Source organism: Lottia gigantea (assembly GCF_000327385.1).
Source record: "Lottia gigantea unplaced genomic scaffold LOTGIsca_71, whole genome shotgun sequence".
NCBI lineage: Eukaryota > Metazoa > Mollusca > Gastropoda > Lottiidae > Lottia > Lottia gigantea.
Genome location: NW_008710397.1, coordinates 943078 through 957212, shown reverse-complemented (window position 1 = coordinate 957212; position 14135 = coordinate 943078). Strand labels below are relative to the sequence as shown.

General features: G+C 31.0%; 2 protein-coding genes across 2 annotated transcripts in view; both read right to left on the bottom strand.

Annotated features, from left to right (window-relative positions):
- Nucleotides 1–2356, bottom strand: part of LOTGIDRAFT_235867 (hypothetical protein) — a gene marked incomplete at its 3' end in the record, with an annotated part of 9530 nt that extends 7174 nt beyond the window's left edge. The window contains exons 1-2 of the mRNA XM_009065878.1: nucleotides 2296–2356; nucleotides 1633–1908 (exon numbers count right to left, since the gene is read on the bottom strand). Of these exons, the coding sequence (XP_009064126.1) occupies nucleotides 1633–1908; nucleotides 2296–2350 (331 nt within the window). The 5' untranslated portion in view covers nucleotides 2351–2356. The remainder of the gene's footprint in view (nucleotides 1–1632; nucleotides 1909–2295) is intronic.
- Nucleotides 2357–4861: 2505 nt separating this feature from the next.
- The window catches only part of LOTGIDRAFT_235866 (hypothetical protein), a gene marked incomplete at its 5' end in the record, with an annotated part of 28514 nt that continues 19240 nt past the window's right edge, over nucleotides 4862–14135 (bottom strand). Inside the window, 9 exons of the mRNA XM_009065877.1 lie at nucleotides 4862–5046; nucleotides 5838–6005; nucleotides 6852–6956; nucleotides 7233–7363; nucleotides 8522–8669; nucleotides 9169–9255; nucleotides 9428–9487; nucleotides 11992–12115; nucleotides 13095–13231. Coding sequence (XP_009064125.1) covers nucleotides 5020–5046; nucleotides 5838–6005; nucleotides 6852–6956; nucleotides 7233–7363; nucleotides 8522–8669; nucleotides 9169–9255; nucleotides 9428–9487; nucleotides 11992–12115; nucleotides 13095–13231 — 987 coding nt within the window. The 3' untranslated portion in view covers nucleotides 4862–5019. The remainder of the gene's footprint in view (nucleotides 5047–5837; nucleotides 6006–6851; nucleotides 6957–7232; nucleotides 7364–8521; nucleotides 8670–9168; nucleotides 9256–9427; nucleotides 9488–11991; nucleotides 12116–13094; nucleotides 13232–14135) is intronic.

The following is a 14135-nucleotide window of genomic DNA, read 5'->3' as shown; positions in this document are numbered from 1 at the left end:
TTGGTAGAGTGATATAGAAATACCACTGTTAAAATAGTACTCAAAACATCAATTGTAGAGTGATATAGAAATACCACTGTTAAAATAGTACTCAAAACATCAATTGTAGAATGATATAGAAATACCACTGTTAAAATAGTACTCAATACATCAATTGTAGAGTGATATAGAAATACTACTGTTATAATAGTACTCAATACATCAATTGTAGAGTGATATAGAAATACCACTGTTAAAATAGTGTTCAATACATCAATTGTATATAGAGTCTTATAGAAATACTATTGTTGAAATAGTGCTCAAAACATCAATTGTAGAGTGATATAGAAATACCACTGTTAAAATAGTGCTCAATACATCAATTGTAGAGTGATATAGAAATACCACTGTTAAAATAGTGCTCAAAACATCAATTGTAGAATGATATAGAAATACCACTGTTAAAATAGTACTCAATACATCAATTGTAGAATGATATAGAAATACCACTGTTAAAATAGTACTCAATACATCAATTGTAGAGTGATATAGAAATACCACTGTTAAAATAGTGCTCAATACATCAATTGTAGAGTGATATAGAAATACCACTGTTAAAATAGTGCTCAAAACATCAATTGTAGAGTGATATAGAAATACCACTGTTAAAATAGAGCTCAATACATCAATTGTATATAGAGTCTTATAGAAATACCACTGTTAAAATAGTACTCAATACATCAATTGTAGAGTGATATAGAAATACTACTGTTATAATAGTACTCAGTACATCAATTGTAGAGTGATATAGAAATACCACTGTTAAAATAGTGTTCAATACATCAATTGTAGAGTGATATAGAAATACTATTGTTGAAATAGTGCTCAAAACATCAGTTGTAGAATGATATAGAAATACCACTGTTAAAATAGTACTCAATACATCAATTGTAGAGTGATATAGAAATACCACTGTTAAAATAGTGCTCAATACATCAATTGTAGAGTGATATAGAAATACCACTGTTAAAATAGTGCTCAATACATCAATTGTAGAGTCATATAGAAATACCACTGTTAAAATAGTGCTCATTACATCAATTGTAGAGAGATATAGAAATACCACTGTTAAAATAGAGCTCAATACATCAATTGTAGAGTCATATAGAAATACCACTGTTAAAATAGTGCTCATTACATCAATTGTAGAGAGATATAGAAATACCACTGTTAAAATAGTGCTCATTACATCAATTGTAGAGAGATATAGAAATACCACTGTTAAAATAGAGCTCAATACATCAATTGTAGAGTCATATAGAAATACTACTGTTAAAATAGTACTCAATACATCAATTGTAGAGAGATATAGAAATACCACTGTTAAAATAGTGCTCAATACATCAATTGTAGAGCGATATAGAAATACCACTGTTAAAATAGTACTCAATACATCAATTGTAGAGAGATATAGAAATACCACTGTTAAAATAGAGCTCAATACATCAATTGTAGAGTCATATAGAAATACTTTATGTTATGCTGTTTAACTAAAATGCGTTTTCTCAAAACGACCTATTTGAAGTTATTGCTCGTTCCGACTTTTTACAGCGCAATTTTTATTCTTTACATTGAAGAAGTTCGAAAACTTACCATTAACCCAGACCCAGTTACCTTCTCTAACTCTATCAGAGGCACCAATCCATATCACTTTTCTTCCCCATCCAATACTGTGAGCAGTGGACATTGTGAAGCGTTGGGTCTGGGAGTCGAGAAGCTGTATGAGGTTACCTCCCCTACTACGACAAGCAGCTTGTGCCTGGTCCCAGTACAATTGATCTGTATCAAACATATAGCAATATTCACCGTGTTTAAACACCGGTTCCGATTCTTGTAATATACCATCACATTGTGATAAATCTATACAATCTGAAGAAATGATAGAATGAAAAGTATATAGCATACAGTGGCAGATGCATTCTTACAAACATTTTGGAACTTACAAGCATAAAAATCATTTTTTGATATGAAAACTAAAGTGGGGGTCTGAACAATTTTTCTACGAGTCAAATGCACACGCTTTCCTGTACTCATACTGCACCGGTGGCGTTTCGACTTTGGTCTAATTTCAAATTCTCTACCATTTAACTTAGGGAAGAAATTATGTGACCCTTAGAGTAGAAACCCCACTGCTACCAATGAACGACCCATGTTTTAACGGCTGCCTGGAAGCACAGGGATTTGAATTTTCTACAATATATCAAAGTAAGAAAGAAAAGTACAAAAACAAAATATGCCAATAATTGGAAATCTTACCTACAAATTTTAATAAATGCATACACCATAAAATTAAGATGAATCTCGCGGCCATCTTATTTCAACTTCTGACCCGCTCTGTCCTATTATCACAGAACAAATATTTTGTATTTCTGATAAAATTTTCTAGGTAAACTGGAATTTTCGTTATCAAATTGTCGCATTACATAATAGATAGGTTTGACATGCGTCATTTAATTGGGTCATTATATGAAAAATAGATGAGAACAACCGTAGCCAGACTTGATTGTTCTGAGGGGCAAGTAAAGTAATATATCCGGAGGAACCATTCAAAAGCCACAAGCGTGCAGTCTTCCGCCTTTTAAAAAGAAAATTGACCTTGAAATAATGCATTCTGAAGTATATTTGAATATATGTAATGGTTATTTCGGTAGTGTTGTTTGGGGAAAACAGGAACTTACTAAAATCGTCGGGGGTAGGGGTTGGATTCTCACGAAGAAGAAGAGTGGAGACCAACAGTTGGTATCAGGAGTATCACCTCATCCAGGCCCGTAGCCAGACTTTGTTGAAGGGGCAAGTAATCCGGAGGGTCAATGGGGGTATGGTATTTAGTTGTTTGTCGGTTGTTGAATTTTTTCAGGGGGCTGACCTCAACACCTACACCAACTTTCTCTTCTCAAGGTATAAGACGGAGTTCCTTAAGATTTAGACATTGTTTGCCCATTATTATACAACTGGCCAGGGTAATTATCTATTATGAATTAATACACCCTAATTACTCCCCAAAAATGTATAATATCTCATTGTCCTGGTGAAGATTGTAATAAAGTTTCTTTCCAACCTTCACTTATAAAATACAAGTACATAAAGAAATGATTTATTTAATTTTTTTTACATTTTCCATCACATTTTTTTTTTTCTTCTTTCATATATTTTTTTGTAAATTTTTGTTTCTTTCTTGGTTAAAATTTTTTTTAAAATAGACAAATCCGACAGCACATTAAAAAAGTAGCACATTCAGATATTTTTAAATGGCAGAACACAAACTTATAAATGCTTTCAAACTTCGTCTGATACCTTGACTGCAATCTTCCTTTCTTGCATGGAATACAGCAATTTGATTGGATTGTACATCAGCGAAATACAGGCTTTGACAGAGAGACCATTAACATTATGGATTTTCATTAACAGACAATCTGTCGAGGGTTTTGATTGGCGATTGTCGAGGGTTCTGATTGGCAGTATTCATTAGTGTACAATCCTATCAAATCACTTCACTCTGTGATGAAAGAAAGGTGGCTATTGCAGTCAAAGTATAAGTATATTTAGATTACAATTATCATGTGTAGTTATTACTGATGATGTCAAGTTTATTGGCTTGTGATAATCAGATATACATGTATGCATAACGCTTTTCAGAATTAAAACTTGAAAGTATAGTTCTCAAGCAATTTAACAAAAACATTGACAGTTACATTCATTTGAGTTTCAAAGTGAGAAATAAACAACTCTTAAAGGGGAATGCCCAGATTAAAAAAAAAAAATAGTGAACAAATTATTTCTCCTTTTGTACACAGATTTCTCCATTTTGGTTAACATTTTAAAATCATTCTTTTTTCAGTGATGTCAAAAAGGAGTAAAGTTTTGTTTCATAAAATTCATTTGAAAATAATGGATTTAAAAAAAAATTTCAGCTTAGCATTAAGTTGATTGTAAGAATGTTTATAAACATATAATGTGTATCAAAAATTTATGACTATTATTCGCATCATTCAAATTTTCAAATAGATGTCTGTAGTTCCTGAAAATGAAGCATATAGAAGCACAGATGTGTCTGACGTCTGCAAATGCAAATGGAATGGTGCAAATTGATGCTATCAGTGTTTCTAATACACTTAAAGAGTTAAGAAATACTTAAAACAATGAACTCTCTCTTAAATGCTTGTACACACACTCTCTCCCTTAATAATGATGACCCCAACAAATCTGGGATGCCCATTTACTGAATGCATTTTAATGCCCAAAATTATAAAGAGTTATTGGGTCTTAATGATATTAGAGATGGCTGGATATATTGAAGAACATAAATAAAAATAATAAAAATCAATCCACCAGGGTTAGTTAATTCAGATAAACCCTAATTCTGGTACTTATGTTATTTTTTGTACTTTCACCACATAATTCTTGTACTTTAATCCTATCATTCTTGTACTTTTACCACATAATGCTTGTGTATAATCCACAAAACATGGTCTAGTTTTGCTCATTCTACACCAGTCTACAACTTTCAAATTAGCTATCAGGCAGATGCTTTGGACTATTTAATCCTGTAATCCTTGTACTTGAATCCTGTTATCCTTGTACTTGAATCCTGTTATCCTTGTATTTTAAGCCCCTAATCCTTGTACTTTAAGCCTGTAATCCTTGTACTTTAATCCTGTTATCCTTGTACTTTAATCCTGTTATCCTTGTATTTTAAGCCCATAATCCTTGTATTTTAAGCCTGTAATCCTTGTACTTTAAGCCTGTAATCCTTGTATTTTAAGCCTGTAATCCTTGTACTTTAAGCCTGTTATCCTTGTACTTTAAGCCTGTAATCCTTGTACTTTCATACTGTTATCCCAATATCCCTGTACTTTAATCCACAATCTTTTTATATTCCTTTTAACAATCAATTAAACTTAAAATAAATCTGAACTATCTTACAATCAATAAAATTTCACACCAGTCAATTTGTGTCTACCACCACTATAACCAACTGTCTCAATCTTTACCTCTTTTAATATAAGCCTAAAAGAAAAACAAATATTGGAATAATCTGCAAAAATTTGACTACAAATATAAGGCGGTCCAAAAAATAAACGATAACTCTTTTCATTTCAGGATTATCTACAAAGTATCAAAGCTGAGATCATGATCTTTTGACCTTGTAAGACAAAATAACAAATTTATAGGTTTAACAACTTGAAATGATAACAATCAGTTTTGTTACTGTCAAAAATAACAATGAAAAGAGTAATAATTTTCATCTCACTAGACATTATGAATGACAAATTGTCAATATGTGACCTTCATGTCACATCTTCCTCAACAAGGAAGAAGTTATTAACATAAAAATGGCAAGTTTTCTCGTCCTCTGGCACTGCATTTTCTATCTGGATGACATACTGTTTACGGTAGCACTCCAAGAAGATGCTAGAGGTTCCCCAGTAGTGATAAAAAGTTCATTAATTGTGCGATGACTTCACTTTCAGATAATTTGATGCTGTCAAGAAATTGTATGGCTTTACGGCAAAAAAAGGTATAAGGGCATAGGCATTTATTAGTTATTTCAAAAGTGACCTGTCTTTTGCATTTCAGTATACATAAACCGATTAGAAAAAACCACCTCGCAAGTAGGGTTGGTCGATTAGGCTAATCGATTTGAATTAGAGTTAAAACAAATACGTCGATTAGCTTAACCTGATTTGATTAGGGTGTGAATCAAATACGTATCAAGCCTAATTAAATCTGATTGGGTTGAAACAAATATGCTCTGACCAACAGAACCACGTAAGATTCTATTAAAACTTAAAACTTACAGTCCATTTCAGAGGTTCATTATCCGCTTTTAATACACAATCAACTAATGTAAATAATGTTATTTCTTGCTGGCTTTCTTCTGGATTTTCTTCTGTTGATGGCCAAGTTAATGTTAACTTTGGCACTTTTGAACCTTTATCAAATGCTTTGTCTTTTATTTCTAATTTCTGAAAATTTAAAAACACTAACGAATATAACTATTGTTAAAATATAACTAGTGTTAAAATATTGCTTTATGTATAAATTACAGAGGGATATATAGAAATATCAAAACAAATTGATTTATGAGGTTTATCTCAGATAACTGGATCATTTCAGTCCCTACTGAAGATGCTATCTTGGATCTTGTGGGATCTTTAATAATTTATGTTGTTATTTTAGACAGCTTGACTTTTCACTTAAAGTCACTCAAAATTTCACTTGAGCTCTACCTTAAAGGAACAGATGTGCCATTTTAGGGGGGTTGATTTAAGTCATGAATAAATATGTAAATAGTCTTCAGAAATACTAGAAATGTACATAAATTGTTTAATTCCTTCAAATATATCTCAAACTAGGAATGTCTTTTCCTATTTCTATAGATATCTTTAGTGTCTCAAGAAAAGACGACTCATCTTTTTAACTTTCAAACGCTGATAATACTGGACACACATTGATTTGAAGGTTTAAATTTCGACGGTAAGCTATGAACGCTATAACTGATTGGCTTATCTAAATTAATTCCTGTTTCTGACACTAAGGTACTATTGGTCCATTATCTGTATCTTAAACATATTAACCTTGCCATGGGTCTAAATACTCCTCAAGTAAGAAAAATTCTGAAGCCATGGCCTGTGCTTTCACCCTCTATAACATGGGCAACATTTGTGTCACTTAAAATTGCTTTTGTGAATATTGTATCAAGAGATTTGACTTTTCTTGATATTTTGATCTAGGAAGTTTCTGAATGGAGGTTAGTTACCAAAGTATTTTCTTTGATCAATTTGTAGTTGGAGTTTCTGATAGTTACTTACATCACAATAGACACGTTTAACTACACCTAGTTTTAATATAAACACATCAAAAGCTCTGTCTAATACTGCCATTACCATTCCTTTCTCTTCAAACGGACCTGCCTCCTAAAAAACATTCAAAAATTAAATTAAAGAGATAGCTTCCAGGAAAGATAATATAACAGAAGGCACAAATCTTGACAGATTTTGACGAAACTTGTGTTTTTGTGATCACCATAGGATGAACTCAAATCAAAGAAAAATGTTCTCAGATCATAGACAAAAGTTCACCTACTCAGGGAAAAATTAGAAACAAAGAATCTCATTACTAATCATTTACGTAGCACAATTCTCATTTTTAAACAAAATAATTTCATAAATATATGAACTATTAGGACTCACCTTGACAAAAACAGCAAAAAAGATGTCATTACTGGTTTCTGAACAGGTTTTAGCATTGGTCTTTTTATCATTACAATGACTGGCTATTTTCTGCAGATCTTCTTTGTCTGTACTCAGTGGTTCACAGTAATCTATCAAATGAAATTGACTTTGAACTAATAAAGATGCATTGAGCAATGAGGGAAATTTTGTCAGGGCAAATACTACTGTTACCAAGTGAAAAGGGCTATTATTAGGGAACAACTGCTGTTACAGAGGCAATAGTTTTCAGTATACTGTGTATATTATATATAGTTATAACATACCTCGTGAAGCAGCTAGTAATCTATGTACTAGTACATGTATATTGTTATAACATACCTAGTGAAGCAGTTAGTAATCTATGTACAAATATATAGTTATAACATATCTAGTGAGGCAGCTAGTAATCTATGTACTAGTATATGGTTATAACATACCCACTGAGGCAGCTAGTAATCTATGTACAAATATATAGTTATAACATGCCTAGTGAAGCAGCTAGTAATTAATGTACAAGTATATAGTTATAACATACCTAGTGAAGTAGCAAGTAATCTATGTACTAGTATATTGTTATAACATACCTAGAAGCAGCTAGTAATCTATGTACAAGTATATAACATGTTATAACATACCTAATGAGGCAGCTAGTAATCTATGTACTAGTATATAATATGTTATAACATACCTAGTGAGGCAGCTAGTAATCTATGTACAAGTATATAGTTATAACATACCTAGTAAAGCAGCTAGTAATCTATGTACAAGTATATAGTTATAACATACCTAGTGAAGCAGCTAGTAATCTATATACTAGTATATAGTTATAACATACCTAGTGAAGCAGCTAGTAATCTATGTACAAGTATATCAGGATAACGTCTAATATCTAATCTATGTACAAGTATAGTTATAACATACCTAGTGAGGCAGCTAGTAATCTATGTACAAGTATATAGTTATAACATACCTAGTGAAGCAGCTAGTAATCTATGTACTAGTATATAACATGTTATAACATACCTAGTGAGGCAGCTAGTAATCTATGTACAAGTATACAGGTATAACATACCTAGTGAAGTAGCTAGTAATCTATATACAAGTATATAGTTATACCATACCTAGTGAAGCAGCTAGTAATCTATGTACAAGTATATAGTTATAACATACCTAGTGAAGCAGCTAGTAATCTATATACTAGTATATAGTTATAACATACCTAGTGAAGCAGCTAGTAATCTATATACTAGTATATAGTTATAACATACCTAGTGAAGCAGCTAGTAATCTATGTACAAGTATATCAGGATAACGTCTAATAGGTGATGTAAAGTGGGTATATAATGGTACGTTTAAGGCATAATGCCGGTAATCTTCTTCATCTTTATACATTCCAGCACAGAAATATTTGGCAATCTAAAATTAACAGAAAAAAAAACTACTGCTAAAGGGATTGTAAAGAGGTTTTTTCTAAATTTTTTATGTGTATCTGGTACACTGATAGCATCAATTTGCACCATTCAATTTTCAATCAGACATCTGTGGTTCCTGCAATTCCACTTAATTTAAGTGTTTGATGACATCACTAATTGTAGTAATTTATAAGATAAAGCATATTTTGTGATTATTTACCCTAAAAAACCTCTTTACAATCCCTTTAACATAATTGTGAAAGAGGGGGTTTGCCCCATCTTTGAAATTTGCAAGATTTGTATTTAAATTCTTTCTTCTGTATACAGATTGATCAATTTTTTGTAAAAATTTCATAACACTTTTTATTAAAACATCTGATTTTCTTCTTTTTTTCACACTTCCTCCCCTAAAGTCAAATTATGAATTTAATTTTTCAATCCCTGTTTCATTTTCATTAAATACAGTAATAAGTAATATTTTATATAAATATTTTAATACTTACTTGCATTGGTTTAGAACACATGGCCACTAAAACTTGCATCCTAGCTGTAGTATATTCATCATTACCTACATATCTCATTATAGATTGCTGTAAAGAGACAAATAAATAAATGATCTTAAAGGGATTCTAAAGAGGTTTTCTAAAATTGTTCATGTGTATATAGGGGACACTTACTTTACAGATTTTTAAAGAAGTATTGATAGCCCAGAACAAAAGAACCTCCAAACATGTTTAAACTTAAAAACTTAATGAAACTTACATGAATAGCTTGTGAAGATGATACATCCATATCAATTCCTAATTCTTGACAAGTATCTTTCTACAATAAACCATTAACAACAATGTGAGTTCTTACAAAAATACAATCAAATCAAGACAATTAAATACAAAATATTTGTCAAGTTAGGTAAACCTGTAGAAAACATATTTTCTCTCAATAAATATAACTGTAAATTGGTATGGATAGCAATATCTAGAGTATCAAGATAGCAATATCTAGAGTATCAAGATAGCAATATCTAGAGTATCAAGATAGCAATATCTAGAGTATCAATATAGCTATATCTAGAGTATCAAGAGAGCAATATCTAGAGTATCAAGATAGCAATATCTAGAGTATCAAGATAGCAATATCTAGAGTATCAAGATAGCACAATCTAGAGTATCAAGATAGCAATATCTAGAGTATCAAGATAGTACAATCTAGAGTATCAAAATAGCAATATCTAGAGTATCAATATAGCTATATCTAGAGTATCAAGATAGCAATATCTGGTGTATCAAGATAGCAATATCAAAATAGCAATATCTAGAGTATCAAGATAGCAATATCTAGTGTATCAAGATAGCAATATCTACAGTATCAAGAGAGCAATATCTAGAGTATCAAAATAGCAATATCTAGAGTATCAAGATAGCAATATCTAGTGTATCAAGATAGCAATATCTAGAGTATCAAGATAGCAATATCTAGAGTATCAATATAGCTATATCTAGAGTATCAAGATAGCAATATCTAGTGTATCAAGATAGCAATATCAAAATAGCAATATCTAGAGTATCAAGATAGCACAATCTAGAGTATCAAGATAGCAATATCTAGAGTATCAATATAGCTATATCTAGAGTATCAAGATAGCAATATCTAGAGTATCAAGATAGCACAATCTAGAGTATCAAGATAGCAATATCTAGAGTATCAAGATAGCTATATCTAGAGTATCAAGATAGCAATATCTAGAGTATCAATATAGCTATATCTAGAGTATCAAGATAGCAATATCTACTGTATCAAGATAGCAATATCAAAATAGCAATATCTAGAGTATCAAGATAGCAATATCTAGTGTATCAAGATAGCAATATCTAGAGTATCAATATAGCTATATCTAGAGTATCAAGATAGCAATATCTAGTGTATCAAGATAGCAATATCAAAATAGCAATATCTAGAGTATCAAGATAGCAATATCTAGTGTATCAAGATAGCAATATCTAGAGTATCAAGATAGCAATATCTAGAGTATCAATATAGCTATATCTAGAGTATCAAGATAGCAATATCTAGTGTATCAAGATAGCAATATCAAAATAGCAATATCTAGAGTATCAAGATAGCAATATCTAGAGTATGAAGATAGCAATATCTAGAGTATCAAGATAGCTATATCTAGAGTATCAAGATAACAATATCTAGTGTATCAAGATAGCAATATCAAAATAGCAATATCTAAAGTATCAAAATAGCAATTGTATCAAGATAGCAATATCTAGAGTATCAAGATAGCAATATCAAAATAGCAATACCTAGAGTATCAAAATAGCAATATCTAGAGTATCACAATAGCAATATCTACAGAATCAATATAGCTAGAGTATCGAAATAGCAATATCTAGAGTATCAAGATAGCAATATCAAAATAGCAATATCTAAAATATCAAAATAGCAATAGTATCAACATAGCAATATTTAGTGTACCAAGAATACGATAATAGCAACATCTAGAGTATCAATATAGCCATATTTAGAGCATCAAGGTAGCAACATCTAGAGTACCAGGGAATACCAAGATAGTAATATCTAGAATACCACGTTATATTTAGATCATTTTGGAAAGGTAAATGTCTGGTATGGACAAGGACAGTAGATAAAGAGTGTAACATTAGTCAAGGAATGTCTTTTCAATCTAATCAATGTTACAGCTCCAGATATTTTGCTTCATATATTTTCTGTGAGTTACTGTATTCAATCTAGGTCTTAGGATATCTTCTTCAAGGTTAACTTCATGGCAAATAGACAAAGAAAATCTACTGTTATAAATGAACCTTTACAAGTAGATGACTAAAAAACAATTCAAAGTGTTGGTTAATCTTTTAATTTATAGAGCATTTGATTGGTTAAAAAGTTGAACATATCTTTTTCATAAATTTCGCTAGATCTCGAATGAAAGATAACAGTCCAGAAAAATATCAGAAAGAATATATCAAATAATAGCTTTAAAATGTTTTCTAAATTTTTCATGTGTATCGGGGACACTGATAGCATCGATTTGCACTATTACAAGTTTCCATCAGATGTCTGTGGTTCCTGCAATTCCACTAGAGCTAAGTGTTTGATGACGTCACTAATCTCAAAATATACTTTATCATTTAGCGCCCTTCCTGATTAGTGACGTCATCAAACATTTAGTTTTAGTTTTTTGAAATTGCAGAAACTAGACTGAAAGTTGAAAAGATGCAAATTGATGATATCGGTGTCCCTGATACACATACAAAATTTAGTCAACCTCTTCACAATCTCTTTAAGACTAGAAAGAATATTACCAATTCTTGAATCATTCTAGATTGTGGTGCTGGGTGACATCTTAAAATAGCTTTCTCAGGAAAACTACTGTTTATTTTATGAGCTACAGCCATGTTGGCTAGCAACATATATTCTTCTATTAATCTGAAAATAAACATTTTTTTATCATTTTCAAATAGATTATGAAGAAATCCCTCCAGTTGACCCAGCTGTAAATGGTTAGGGATAATCAATGCCAAGAGGTTTGACCAAGGACCAGCTGGTATAAAGGATCCTTAACTGTGAACCTAAGTTGTTATACTTATAAAATATAGTTGTTTGTTTCTTTCTTTTCATAAAACCAGCAACTTATAACAAATACTTATCAAATAAAAATTATTGAAAAATTGTTAATGGATAATTAAAAGGAGTAAAAATCAGTTTAAAATTTAGAATGCCTCAATGTAAAAAAAAACTGGAATTGTGACTAAAATCTTCAATGTTCAATAAAAAATAGATTTTTTGAAGTAAATGTCAGTAGAAGGAGCAACCCTGGTTTTCTAGACTTCATTCGGTAATGAAATTTTTACAGATAGCTTACAAGGCAAGGTAATATACGCCCACTGGCAGCTTTGATTTTAAATAAAAATATTTAGCAGTACATTTACAATTACCAGTATGATATATTCAACCTTCAGACATAAACTTCTTTTGAACTTTTTGAGGCGATACTGAATAATTTTACCAAGTTTCATCAAAATCTGTCAAAAATTGGGCCTTCTAGAGTGTTTACTGGCTAAAAATTTAACACGTTTTCAAGAACAAGGGCAATAACTCATACTAATTATTTTTCGACTTTTCTGATTTTCAATAACGTTCATACTTGGATGACTACCAACACTCACACCAAGTTTCGTCAAAACAGTCAAGAATGTTTACGAGAAATTCTGGATAAGACGGACGGACGGATATGAGTTACAACAATATATGCCCCCCATTTCACGTGGGCGTATACAAACTGTCTGTCAAATTTTGTTAACAATTAGCTTTTTATCCTTCCTCACGACTATGATATAAATATAATTTTATAAAATATACTCTTTAAATAAGTTCATATTGCCATTTAATATAGATATATACATACCTATTACTATCTCTCTGTTCATACACAGTATAACCATTAGGTAATCCTGTTTCATCATCCAGGCTAAACTGTAATTTCACCTGGTCTAACCGTAGAGCACCTTGATCAAACCGGTATTTACGTAGACATTTGGCAATCTAGTGAAGTATATTGGAATATCATAGTCAGAATTACTGTGAAATCATTTATTTTTGGTGGTCATTGAATTTTGTGGATTTTTCCAAAGATGCAAATGTCTAGCGTACGAAAATTCAACATTGCAAAATAAGGAGTATCAAGATAAAAATCTCAAGAGTTGCAAGATATCTAGAATACAAAGATAGCAATATCTAGAATACAAAGATAGCAATCTCTAGAATAGCAAGATAGCAATATCTAGAATACAAAGATAGCAATCTCTAGAATACAAAGATAACAATATCTAGAATACAAAGATAGCAATATCTAGAATACATAGATATCAATATCTAGAGTATCAAGATAGCAATCTCTAGAATAGCAAAGATAGCAATATCTAGAATACAAAGATAGCAATATCTAGAATACAAAGATAGCAATATCTAGAGTATCAAGATAGCAATCTCTAGAATAGTAAGATAGCAATCTCTAGAATAGCAAGATAGCAATATCTAGAATATAAAGATAGTAATATCTAAAGTACCAAGATAGCAATATCTAAAGTATCAAGATAACAAATATCTAGAGTACCAAGATATCACAATCAAGAGTATCAAGATAGCTATATCTAGAGTATCAATATCTAGAGTACTAAGATAGCACAATCTAGAGTATCAAGATAGCAATATCTACAGTATCAAGAGAGCAATATCTAGAGTATCAAAATAGCAATATCTAGAGTACCAAGATAGCTATATCTAGAGTATAAAGATAGCTATATCCAGAGTATCAAAATAGCAATATCTAGAGTACCAAGATAGCTATATCTAGAGTATAAAGATAACTATATCCAGAGTATCAAGATAGCAATATCTAGAGTATCAAGATGGGTTGAATAGAAAAATAGCAATACCAAGAAAAACC